The sequence below is a fragment of the Hemicordylus capensis genome, chromosome 5 (assembly GCF_027244095.1).
Source record: "Hemicordylus capensis ecotype Gifberg chromosome 5, rHemCap1.1.pri, whole genome shotgun sequence".
Lineage (NCBI taxonomy): Eukaryota > Metazoa > Chordata > Lepidosauria > Squamata > Cordylidae > Hemicordylus > Hemicordylus capensis.
This window is the reverse complement of record NC_069661.1, coordinates 139,303,552-139,317,698: the sequence shown is the minus strand read 5'-3', so window position 1 is coordinate 139,317,698 and position 14,147 is coordinate 139,303,552. Positions and strand designations below refer to the sequence as shown.

The 14,147-nt window shown below is 41.8% G+C and overlaps 1 protein-coding gene across 1 annotated transcript in view; it reads left to right on the top strand.

The window, feature by feature from the left end:
* The window catches only part of SEMA3D (semaphorin 3D), a 413,180-nt gene extending 399,866 nt beyond the window's left edge, over positions 1–13,314 (top strand). The window contains exon 18 of the mRNA XM_053254951.1: positions 12,843–13,314. Within this exon, the coding sequence (XP_053110926.1) occupies positions 12,843–12,869 (27 nt within the window). The 3' untranslated portion in view covers positions 12,870–13,314. The remainder of the gene's footprint in view (positions 1–12,842) is intronic.
* The last annotated feature ends 833 nt before the right edge of the window (positions 13,315–14,147 follow it).

The following is a 14,147-nucleotide window of genomic DNA, read 5'->3' as shown; positions in this document are numbered from 1 at the left end:
CTGCCATCAAATCAGGTAGCTACACAGGGCAGGATGCATGACAGCTGGGCTCTTCCCTGTACCGGGGGAGGTTTTTCCACATTTTCCCACCCCATACCTGTCATGTCCCGACAGGAGGTCAGGTGCATGTGATTCCACTTCTCCTTTGTCCCATGCTTTCATATAATCTCTGAAAGGGTGAGTATTAGCGGCGTAAAACCTATGTGCCACAATAGAACATCATCCTAAATTTTTTTAAAAGGTTTTGTAAATTGTGGATGATGCAAGTCATTTAATGATACAAGAGAAAGACATGCTGTTCTGGTAGCTCCAGGTCTTAACACTCACATCGATTTCAGAGGATGAAAACAACTGAAGGAAGCGCGGGCGAGTGAACAGCTGGGGGAGTCAGTCATGTGACTTACCTCTGGGGGCCCCCCCAAGGCAGTGGGCCTCCAGAAAACTGTCTCCCCTTGCCCTATTATAGTTATGCCCCTGGTGAGTATATTATATTAGAGAGCAACAGCACTATACCAGTAATACTGACTTCAGGAAAGTCATCTGCACACAATCTCAAAATACTTTTCCTTTATTTTAAGCTTTTCTGTTCTTAAGGCTCTGTATGCAGTTCATTCACTTTCACTCACTGACACTTGGTTGCCAGGAATGATGTCATGCTAAACATATCATATCTCACAATAACACTTACTTGAGTAAACCATAATCTCTTAAATCCAGCATACAGTGGCTGTCCAAACAAAATGAGTATCTCTCTCTCTGTCTCCTTCTCTCCCTCTTTTTTTAATTTAATAAAAACCAGGTGATAAATTAAGTGTTTCTGATAAATGAAGGCACCTGTAGTTCTGAAGACCTCAGCCTTCTAGGGAGAAAAATATTTAAACCAGACATAATAGATTTTGTATGAAATAAACTCACCCCTATATGGATACCTCATGACTTTACATGGGCAATATTTTATCAGAGAGAAAGAAACTTAATAACATTTGCTGTCATAATAAGAATTCTGGGTAATATTTTCTCACTTGGCTATTCTTCAGTCTCTCTCTATCCTGACACAGAAAATAAATTGATGAATAATAGGTCTTATCACCTTTGAGCATAATTTAGTTTATTGCTACGGTAATAGACCAGCACACCACCTTTGAGAGTATTTGGATATTATAGCAAAATAAACTCTACCCTGTTCTTCTTACTTGGCTGGAATCCTCACCCCAACACCACAAATCCAGAGAATATTCCCATATTACAACTAAAAATAGATACAGGTATGTCATTCCAATCCAAAATGATGACATGCCAAACTACATGTTCCATTAAATGTGTAGTTTGGCCCTGAATGCTTGCTTTTTCTAATTGAATTAAGCAGCTGTCGAGGGAGTGTCTAGTCAAGACCAGGACTGTGATGTGGAGGCTCTAACCCTTTTCTCCTGCCACAGACCAGCACAAATCAGCACCTACCACCACCACATGGCTGTGATTTCTCCATGGGGGAAAGTGCCATTGAGCATTCTAATGCAATATTACTGCAGAAATACAAGGTATATTATCAAGTACTAAGTTTGCTCAGATGATATGCCTGCTGGTACATGCTAAACACATGGGGGAGGAGCATGCGCATTCCCATCCTGACATCGTGGCAAACATTTTGTGAATTAATCACACAGTAACAAATGTTGCTAAATGTGTTTGAGCTGAAGCTGTTGTCTCTTATTTATTAATTTATTATTCACGTTTCAGCTAACTAATTTGGTCCCAGGGTGGGTTATTATTATTATTTATTATTATTTCAGTTTCTATACTGCCCTTCCAAAAATGGCTCAGGGCGGTTTACACAGAGAATAAATAAATAAATAAGATGGCTCCCTGTCCCCAAAGGACTCACATTCTAAAATGAAACATAAGATAGACACCAGCAACAGTCACTGGAAGTACTGTGCTGGGGGTGGATAGGGCCAGTTACAAAAAGTTAATAGCCAACAACATGTCAATGAAAATAAAACTGCCATCACAATGGCAAGATATAGGCTGGATCCATTGTTAGAACAAACATTATAAAGTTTTAAAAGACTTAAATTCCTAGAAGACAGAAAAGTGAAGTTATGATCACCTTACAAAGACAACTGGCTTCACAAATCAATTCAGGATAAGCCAGTGCTTGGTAAATGATTACAGCATTTAGCAGATGGAGAAGAATGTGTACAGAATGTGTAACCATGGAAGAGGAAGCACATTCAGGCAGTGATCCTCAGGGTAAAAAAAAGGATAATGCAAGTGGCTCACATACAGTGCAGTGTGCTGCCCACAGAAGAGTGGGGGATACATACTGCCTCCATATGAGTCAAAACTACAGTCTTGCTTCTCCTGAGCTCAGAGAGGCTCTGTTGCTACTAAAGATTATATCGCCACTGCAGCAATGAGCCTCACATTGGGAATAATGGGAGGCTCACCACTGCAGCAATGATGCAATCCATAGTAGCGACTGAGGTTTTCCAAGTAGGGGTGTGCACACATCGGTAGCGGCAGTTCAGTCCAAATTCAAACCGAATCACCATTCTGCAAACCATCTCAGTTGGAACTACAATCTGGGCTGGTTGAACCGACAAGCCAGCTCGGACCAGTTCAAAGTGGTTCACATTCAAACCATTAGAACCAGCCCGGTTCATGGTGGACCGGTTCAATTGCAAATCGGATCTGCACATCCTTGTCTCCAAGCTAGAGAGGAGCGAGAATGTGGTTCTGACTCATATGGAGAAAGCACACACACTCTACTGTATGTGAGACAGTACCTGTGAGAATTTCTGTTTTTGACTATGAAATGTTGGAGGATAAGTATTACTTCTTGATATTTTAAAATATAATGGATGAAACACTAAAATGTGGTTTCATGACTTATTCATGACTTATTTTGATAATTATAAAGTCATGTGTGTATTTTATTGCATTTTTATTGTGCTTTATATTGCATTTTTAAAAGCCATTGTAAGCTGCCATGAATCCACTTGTGAAGAATGGTGGTACATAAAATCTTCTAAATTAATATTCATATATAGTAGCAGTGAAGGAAAAATGGATTGCCAGGATGGATCTTCTGACACCACTGCAAATGTATTCCAGAAATTTGTTCTGTTGACTAGGAAGGCCAATAACATACTATTCATAACACCTTCAACACAATTAAATGAGACCTTTTTGCAAGTTCCATATGATGTGGATCCTATATTAGAGATTTCCAGCGGGGGTCATCAGGATACTCAGGAGGCAACTCCAAATGATAAGAACACTGCTCTAAATCCACTGCTTGTCCCTCTGTGGGATTGTGAAGCTAAATCACATGCTATTTACAATGCTCTTTTTGAGGCTGGCTCACATGACCAAAAAGACCCTAAGTCCCTGGATCAAGAAATTCAGGAGGTGAGTGCTCTGGAGGATGTTTCTCAGGTTGCTCCTCCAGTCTGTGAGTCCTCCCAAAGTCCATCATACTCTCAATATACACAGACATCCACCACCTGAACAAGTCATGATCAGGCCAGTCTTAACCTAGAGGCCATACCCAAGAGGACATTGGTGGATGAGGATCCCAAATGACTTTTAAATTGTCAAAATATTAAATTCCTGTCCTGGAATGTGGCAGGATGACCTGTGAAGAAGAATGATGGCCTCTTCCTAAACTACTCATCCAAATTCAATTTTATACTGATCCAGGAGACATGGATGATGGCAGGCATAGAACTCGAGGGCTATGTGTTTTATGGTCTGAAAACCAATATTGGGTCTAATCAGAGCAGAGCCAAAGGCAGGGTGGGATTATTTATTTCCACTAAATTGTGGGTGGAGATGGATGAGCTGACCCCATAATTTCCTTTTGCTAAATCTGTGGCCAAGTTGGAGGAATATAATATGTTGGTAATAAATGTGTATAGAAATCACATGCCAGCATTAAGTCGATCTGGGAAGGCCTTAAAAACTATATTGACAACCTCTTGGCACAATTTCCAAATTTTCATTTTATTATAGGTGGTGACTATAGTGCTAGAATGGGTCCAAATGATGACCATTTGTATGTAACTTACCAAAGCTACCCACCGGACAGGGATTGCCAGCCCCCACTCCAGAGACGTCAGTCTAAAGATTAGGTCTGCAATTTAGCAGGTCTTTACTTGGCTCGTACAATGAATGCATTAGATCTGTTTGGGCTAAAAGGGGTGATGGATAGGGATATTATGGGTGAGTTAACCTGGTGGTCTGGGCTAAGAGCAAGTGTGCTGGATTATATATTTGTATCACAAAATGTGCTGAGCTCTTTGATTCAATTTAATATAGAAGGACAAATGGACAGTGGCCATCTTCCATTGTTGCTTACCTTAGAGATCTTGGGGGAGTGAGTACTTCTTGATTAGGTCCCCCAGTTTGACCTCTGTGAAGGAAATAGGGCCAAATGGACTGTACATTTAGAAGAGGAAGTCAGGGATATTTTGGTCACAGATGACTTCCTGAAACTCTGTGTACTTCTCTTGTCAGAACCCCCAAATGTGGGTGTCCTTACTCACTACCAAATTCTTATTCAGAAGAAATAGCATTGCCTAGGCCAAGCCACTAATATCAGCTCCAGAGGGAGATTTAAATCTTATAGTTGGTTTGACCAGGATTGTATTATAGCAAAAAACAACCTGGTCACAAAATCCAAATTGTACAGGACTAATATGGATGTGGTGATGGCCCAAGAAATATTAGACCAGAAGAAGCAATATAAATTATTAATAAGAAAGAAAAAGAGAATTGCAATAAAGGAGTCCTGGGAATGGTTATATGCAGCTTCAAGAACATTTTAGGGGATTGTGATGGCCAGTTCCAATGGGAGCTCCTCCAAGCTGGAGTATTACATCTTGGCAGACACGTGGTTGATACATTTTAAGACCTTATATCTGGCCGTTTATATCAAGGATACACCCTTCCACTTCATTTGGACTCCCTCCCAATCTGGTCCCCAGTCACCTCCCAAGAAATTGTTAGCTTAGTGTCCCAGTGAAAACCAGGCAAGGCACCTGGAGTGGATCTCATCCCTGAAGGACTATTAAAAGCAAATATTGATTGGTGGGCCCTGGTTTTGGCAAATCTTTCCTCAGGTAGCCTGCAATGCATACCGGAAGAATGGAATACAGCTGTTACTGTCCCTGTTTATAAGAATGGTCAATGCTCTGACCATCGAAATATTGCCCAATAAGTTTGCTGAGTGTAGTTAGCAAAATATAAGCCAGACAACTTTGTAACAAGCTTATTGATTGGGTGGAACAAGAGAATATCCTCAGGGATGAACAGGCTGGGTTCCGAGTTGGTCGATCCATACTAGACCAGGCTTTGGTTTTATGGCATTTAATGGGAAAGTATGCCAGCAAACCCTCCTCCTCTTTATATGCGGCATTTATTGACTTTAAAGTCGCCTTTGATTCCATCCCTAGATTGTGACTTTGGAGCAAGCTGACCAACACTGCTATAGATCCACAACTGTTCCTCTTCATCCATATGTCATATCAAAACACCTCACTGAGAGTTAAGTACAATAACAAAGGTCATCTGTCTGAACCGGTAGCCACGCAGAAGGGGGTTAAGCAAGGATGTATCCTTGCTTCCTTTTTGTTAAATTCTTATATTAATTTTTTAATTCCCCTTCTGGATAATCCTGACCTCCATCTGCCTGAGCTAGCTGACAGAACCATCTTGATCCTACAATACACTGATGATGTGGCTATACTATCAAGGACATTAGTTGGCATGAGAAGGGCGTTACAAAGACTCACACAGTTTTGTGAAGATGAGTCACTAGATATAAATACCCCAAAGACTAAGGTTCTGGTGTTTGCTAAAAGACCAAAAGCACATTAATGGCAAATTAACAGGAGTAGGGTCAAGCAGGTTAGGACCTATAAGTACTTAGGTTTAAATTTTCATGCAAATGGGACATGGGGTGCACAATGTGAACATGCTGCAGCAAGTGCTCAGAGGAGCACATCTGATTTTTTTTCTTTAAAAATCCACAATAAAGGGGGACATTTTATCCCAGTGGCTGTTAAGGTGTACCAGGCCAAAATATTGGCACAAATGCTATATGGGGTCCAGATCTGTTCCACCTGTAACAGCAAACCTATGAAAGTGGTCCAGTCTAGATTCCTTCATGCCATATTTCAGGTGCCTAGAAGTGTCTCGAATGCCATCCTATGCCTAGAAGCAGGTTTAACCAGAGTCGAGGCCCAGGGATGATGCCACACGTTTAACTATTGGCTCAAATTACATTTCTGACATCAAGGCCTTGCCCTCCCATACTGAAATATGAGTTCCACTCTAACTGGTGTAAGAGCTTCTATGATACAAAGAAATGTAATGCCTCAGCAGCACTGAAGAGCTGCAGTGTGAAAGAAATCATGGAGTTCCCTTCAGTCCTAAAAAATAGATCACCTTTGGATGTAGCATGAAACCCTGGGTAGACCAATCTGTGGTTAATCTGTGAGCCTGTGAATCATCCCACAGATTATTGCTGAGCCACAGTCTCACAGCGTCCAGCTTGTGGGCTTCTCTCTCTTCTTGGTTCACCAAGGGCGCATCCCAGAAAGCTCCATAGCATTTGTGTCACCAGACTGCAGGCAAGGCATCAGGATGTTAGTAGAGCGGCAACCATTGGCCACAATCTTCAAGGAGGTGAGCCCAGTGCAATTCTGCCTTTTTGGCATCAGTCACCCACCCTCAGGAGCAAATGGGCATTTAAACCCCTTCATCACACCGCTTGCACCTTGCCATGCAGTCTTGCACAAACAGAACTACTGTTATCGCGGGATGCAGAGGAGCACCAGTTTCGTGTTACTCCTGGAAGGGGTCATAATGCAGGGGTCAACCACTGCTAACTTGGCAAAGAGGCACCTTTTAACGTGGTGATTCTCTTTATTTAACGGGGGAGAGTAACTGGCCCTATCCACACCCAGCACAGTATGGTATCTATCTTATGTTTCTTTTTAGATTGTGAGTCCTTTGGGGACAGGGTTCCATCTTATTTATTTGTTATTTCTTTGTGTAAACTGCCCTGAGCCATTTTTGGAAGAGCGGTATAGAAATTGAATAAATAATAATAATCATAATAATGACGACTTCCTAGGTGGGAACATGTAGGGATATGCATCTGCTGCATCATCATCATCATCATCATCATCATCATCATCATCATCATATAATATGCACAAAACCAGTTCGACTGGTTCAGTTCGAATTTGAACCGGGAGGGGGAGTTTCGTTTTTGGTTTTGCTCGACCCCCCTCCCCCCGGTTTGGTTTGAATTTGAACCATTTCAAACCAGTTTGAATCAGTTTGAACTGGTTTGACCCTCCAAAAGTGGGTGGGGTGGTAGCTGGCACCTATGGGTACCTACCACCCAACCCCCCAAAGCAATCGGACACTCGTAGGATTTTTTGGGAATTTTTGGAATTTTATTTTATTTTTTCTCATAGGGTATAAACCAGCCCATTATTCCCTATTGAACCAGCCCATTATTCCCGATTGTGGATCACCCATGGGTGCCAACAACTACCCAAACCCCGAAGCAATTGGACACTCCTATGATTTTTTATGAATATTTGAAATATTTTTAATTATTTTCCCCTTCACATCAGGGGGAAAGTGGTGGCCTAGAGTGGAGTGTAATGGGTGGTAGTGCCCAAGGGGGCGGGGGGCAAGGAAGCTACCATAATTATCTGAAAGGAATTGGGCTGATTTTTAAGTGATTTTTGAAGTTTATGCGTCTTTAAGGTTCTTCTCCATAAGGAAGAATGGAGGTTTCAGTAGCCCCATAACTGCACTTGGGAGGTGCTGGGGTGGGCCAGAGGGAGTGGTGGTGTAGTGGACAGGGAGTGACAACCACCCCCTTGGGTGTTCTGAGTGTAGATTCTCTGGTAGAAAATGAAATTTTTCAATGACAAACCATGAATCCACTCTCATTTGCTACCAGAGAATCTACACTCAGAACACCTCAGAAACAACAAAAACCAGTACCCCATGGGTTAGCAACCCATAGGGATTGTTGGCACCCTCTGTCGACTCCACCACCACTCCCTCTGGGCCACCCAGAACCCCGCAAGTGCAGTTATGGGGCTGCTGAATCCTCCATTCTTCTCTATGGAGAAAACCCTTAAAGACGTATAAACTTCAAAAATCACTTAAAAATCAGCCTGTTGCCCAATTCCTTTCAAATAATTCTGGTAGCTTCCTTGACCCCCTTGGGAACTGCCACCCACCACATTCCACTCTAGGCAACCCCTTTCCCCCCGACGTGAAGCTATACATTTGCTGGAATCCTCATTATTCCCTATGAGGAATTCAAAAATACTTTAAAAATTCACCAATAATCAGAAGAATATCCAATTGCCTTGGGGTTTTGTGGGTGCACCCCTGGTACCTACCACCCACCCCAATTTTGTGCCCCTAGGTGCTCCACGATAGGGGATAAAGGGCTGGTTTGGGTCCCATTATACCCTATGAGAAAAAAATAAAAATAAAATTCAAAAATTTATAAAATATCGTACAAGTGTCTGATTGCTTTGGGGGTTGGGTGGTAAGTACTCATGGGTACTTGCTACCACCTCATCCACTTTTTGAGGTTCTAACCAGTTCTAACCAGTTTGAACCAGTTTGAATCCCCCCCCCCATTTGGTTTGAATTTGAACCTGCAGCTCAAACCTGCTGGCTGGTTTGGTTCGAATTAGAACCATCGAACCAGACCAGTTTGAATTTTAACTGGTTCAAATTCAAATCGGTTTCACATCCCAAGAAACATGTATGTTCTTCTTCTGTATGAAGGTTTGTCTCCAGTTACCACTGGTATGTCTGGTGGTGACTCGGAACCGGGCCTTCTCTGTAGCTGCTCCCTGCCTATGGAATGCATTCCTAGCAGATATCCACCATTTAGGCTTGATGTTGGCCTTTCAGAGAACCCTCAAAACTTACTTGTTTGGCTTGGCCTTCCAAGGTTCTAAATTGTTTTAAAGTATTTTACTTGATTTTAAATGGATTTGAATTGTTTTAAAATTGTTTTTATATTGTTTTAAGCAATGTGTTTTAAATGGTGTTTGTTTTTATGTCTTTTAAAACTTGTTGTGCACCACCCAGAGGCATTGGATGGGGTGGTCTATAAATGTAATATATAAATAAATAAAATAAAATGTATATGCAGGTTGGCAAAGAACCCTGGGGTTTGGCCCACTGTGATGTTATTGCAATGGCAGTCCCAGGCAAAGAAGTCGAGGAAGCCTCAACAGACTCCTGCCTTGTGTTGGCTTGCCAGCCAAGGATTAGTCCTCTCATGAGAAGGCTGATCTATTGGGCAGGACCAGAAGCTCCATGAGCTTCGGGTCTCCATTGGACTGCACTCTCATGAGGTAGGCCATCCAACAATAGGGGGGGCCCTGCTGATGTGGGCCCCCTGGTATCTCTGTTTAACAATGGAACTCATACTTTGTGCCTTCCCCTCTCCACTCAACCCTTACAGACTCCCAAGGAGTCTGGGCAGCTCCATGTGTCCAGGTGGATCTGGTTGGGCAGAGTTGGGTAACATTGGGGATGGCTCCTAGTATACATTCAAAATTCCTTGGCTAGGACCAGTGTTGTGCCATATGTAGATTGGCTGCTACAGGGAATCCTGGGTCAGGGGAGCCGCTGTTTTTTCATCAATCCCTGCCAAGCAAGGTGGCCATGCTGGGGGAAAATCCCATGCGTATAAGTTAAGGTATGGCCAGAATGCCAGAGGGAGCACTTTGACTCCTACTTTCTGCCAGCTACCAGGACCAGCAAAGGTAGGGTACCCTTCGCAGGGGCTTTCAGGGATCTAGCAACAAGGCTGGGTGGCAACAGCCCCCCGACTTGCATGTCTACCCCTATGTCCTGCCACTTTCACAAGAGAGCAGTCCTTGGGATGATGGGATGACCTCCTGTCTAAGGTTTTATCATCACACTTGACTTTATTGCCCAGTTTATGTAACCAATATCCAGGAGTAACCCATCACAGTTCTTCTCATGAGGTAGTCTGATATTGCATGCTTGCACCCCAGGGAAAGGGGCTGGGCCTACAAACTTGTAGCAAAAATAGAACAGAACTGCTCAAGAATCCCAGGGGCTGCCCTGTAACCCAAACTTTGATGTGACTTATGAAAACTCTTTGCAGACTTTGATTGCTGCAGACCTTTCCTGCTGTGCCTGTCTTGTCATCCCATCCTTTTTGTGCAGGTTGATAAATGGGGGCCATATGATGGAGTAGAAAGCGGATTTCCCCCAATGTGGTTCTCTGCCCTTACATGCATTGAAGCTTAGGAAATGCCAATATAGCATCCCTGTTGCTAAGCAGCAGAGAGAAGGGGGAGAGGATGGCAGGGGGTGGTGCATCAGCTCTGAGAGGTGGCCAGCGAGAGGCACACCTGCCCTAGAACTGACACCTTTTTTGGCTACTCAGAGTCGGCCTCTCAATAGTAGCAGGAAGAGCTTTGGCACAGAACCCAGGTTACAACAGTGGTGGAATTAAAATGGCATGATGGCACCTTCAAAACTGAGGTTTCAGCAGCGAAACTCACTACAAACTGAACAATTTGGGGCTGAAAACCTTGGATCACTTTTGTGACAAAACCACAGTTTCATGCACTCGGACGACCATGAAATTGAACCTCTGGCTCATTCGCCTCTGGTTTCACATTACATCTGAAGTCTTTCTTAGCTGACAATAGCCTCTTGAATTCTTCATAACATTCAAAACACCACAAGTAGCTCATGGATGATAAAACAGTAACTTCATTATTTAAGTGTTGACAGTAGGCTTAGAATCAAACAAGACAATTCAATATGTCTAAGAGCTGTTAGTAATTTTATTTCAGCATTCTAAGATAAAGAGACCTGGCTTTGATAAAAACTAGCTCTCAACCATCACAAAACACTCAAGTCCAACTTTCTTTGCATTTTGAAACTCTTCATTTAGTTAAACCTCCATCTCAATCCTTGGCTGTTGTGGTAGAATGGGTTAATTGTTGTTTTTTAAAGTTATGTGTTCTAGTTATTTGGATTCAATGTTTCTAAAGAGTATCTGTAGTAACAAACTATTCATACCAACGCACAACAGAATGGCTCAACAAAATAGGGTTAAAAACCAGAAACATTTACCTGGATACTCCAGAATTATAAAGCATTCTGGGGAAGCTGAACAAAGTCTTTAAGACAACATGAATGAATTCTGTCTTTTCCTCAGATAAACTTGTAGCAGCATCTTGATTCTTCTCTTCTTTTCTACTGAGGATCTAACCTCTACTACTACTTCTGCTAGTTGGGGAATGGGGCCATTATAGCTCAGTGGCAAAATTTCTGCTTTGCATGCAGAAGGTCCCAGCTTCATTCCTTGGCATCTCCAGGTAGGGCTGGGGACAGACCCTTGCCTAAAAGCTTCGTGAACCACTGCTACTCAGAATAGGCAATACTGAGCTAGATGGACAAATGGTCCGACTTGGTATAAGGCAGCTTTCTATGTTCCTAGGTACATCTACTGTTATATTGCCTTCCTTTCATAAATTGAACGAAAACCCAGCAGGCAACTGTAAAATTTATCATAGATGATATATTGACCACTTTGAACAATGAGATTAAGCCTTCTGTGGAATGCTACATCACTATCTAATGCTGTCACTTTTGTGTGGTAGTATCACGGGCATTTTATTTGGTGTTGAGAAATTTAGGTACACATCTGTACTAAGGTGCTAATCAATCTTAGGAACATAGGAAGCTGCCATATACTGAGTCAGGCCATTGGCCCATTTTGCTCAGTATTGTCTACACAGACTGGCAGCAGCTTCTCCAAGGCTGCAGGCAGGAATTTCTCTCAGCCCTATCTCGGAGATGCTGCCGGCGGCGGGGGGGACTTGAACCTAGATGTTCTTCCCAGAACAGCACCATCCCCTAAGGGGAATATCTTACAGTGCTCACATGTGGTCTCCCATTCATATGTAACCAGGGTGAACCCTGCTTAGCTAAGGGGACAAGTCATACTCTCCTCCCAATCTTGGGATGCAAGATTGGCTATCCCAAGCTAAGGAAAGGCTGTTTAGATTTGCAAATAAAGTTACCATGAGAAGAGAACAGAAAAGCAGTTTTGCTTCTAAAACTTCTGAAATTTGAGGGTTGCCTGCAAATTCCACATAATCTTTACCCCACTACCATATTCCCCCTCTGAGAAATTTTGGAGAGTATTGGTGGGAAATATTTTCTCCAAGTCTAGAGATGGTATATTTTAATTCAGGAGGTTTTACTGGATTCCGAAAAATACAGCAACAGAAAAACTGAGAATGTTTTGCAATACTGAGTAGAACCATGTATAACTAGAAACACATTCAGTATAAATAATATAGCTTCAAAATGGTGACTCAGTTTGGGATTAAGCAATTGCAGATTTATAACAGTAGATAGTCTGACTCCTGATTTATTTGGTTTGGCTACTGAATTGAGTAAATGGTACGTGCTGGAAGATGACTGGGAATTAGGAAACCTCCCATTGGGAATATTTCTTTCTTTCCTATGTTTCCTTTACATTTTTATAAATAACAAGAATTTGTCATACTTCATTTCATAGTACTTATACTGGAGAAAATCATAAAGTTTTGAAGAATCATTAGATATATATGGAACTTTTGGATTTTCCAGTAGTGGTTCCTGGTAAGAACTGTTCATAAATTATACAATGCTTGTTTTTCTTTGGTTTTTTAAGATTCAGAAATCTCTTTGCACTGCTGGTAATAGAAACTAATGGTGAGTCCAAATATTTCTGTTTCATTTTCTAGGAAGCATATCTCTTTCTGGGGCACTAGTAAGTCACTTCAGCCTTACCTTGTATCCTACATGGACTGAATACAACCTGGAACTTGTACATTGCAGAGGAAATCATTGATGGTGGCCAAGTGGTCTTTTAGGGAAACGTGTCTACTACTACTGATAGCCGCCCTGAAGAAATCCTGTTAAGGTGTCAAGAAATCACAGGATTCCTTTCAGGACTCTACAACTTCAGAATAGAGGTGGGAAATGGTGTGTTTGAATGCAACCCCATGTACAGAATATTGTGATATTTTTTTAAAATCAAAATCAGCTGGGGGAAACCACAACCAACTGAACCCCAGCTTAAATGTAACTGCATGTGATAACAGAAATGTGTCATAATAGACAGTGGACACCTCCACAAACACTATAAACACACATAAATAAGAGGTCTTGAAACCTATAACCTAAGAGTGTACATGTCTTGTGGCACATGCATATGAGTATCCAGTGACTATTGTGTTCCATCATAACATTAAAGATTTTATTGAAAATGAAGTAAGCAACTTTAGCAAATTTTTGAAATATTTCTGAAGCTTTCTAACCATTCCTAAACATACCAATACATAACAACATAAGGACAGCCTGTTGGATAAGGCCCAAGGCCCATCCAGTCCAGAAAGAATCCTGTTTCACACCGTGGCCCACCAGATGCCTCTGAGAAGCCCACAGGCAAGAGAATTGAGGGCATGCCATGACATAGTTTGGGGGCTATATTAATCTTGAGTAATTAAATGTTGGAATTGCACAACAACATAAAGGTGGAATCTTCATGACAAACACATTAATGGCAACTCTCATTGGCCATCCTTTGAGTATCTACAAGCTAGGCAACATGCACTGTCCAGACATTCCATTCCTTGTACCTGGATTCAGCTGTGTCTATACTTGTACATGTTATTGTGTGAATGATTGTACCTGCATTCATTTTGAAAGCAAAACTGGGTACAAGCCCCTCAAATATATGATACAGATATGAAGTGTGATCTGTACCTGTTGTTTTATAACTGCTTCCCTCATAAACAGAAAGCAATCTTACATAGATTTAACTAGGACTTTATTTGAAAGTTGATTTGAGTGTGCAAAGTGACCATATGCCCTTGACTCTGTGTGTGTGATTCCCTGATCATAACTAGGACTTTATTCAGAAAAACTTCAGTTACTCTTTCTGCTTTCCCTCATTTTGCTTTCTGACTCCATCCCCCAAATTCTCTACAAGATCCCCACTGGGACAAAATAATAAAACAAAAAAGATTACTAGATACAATGCAACA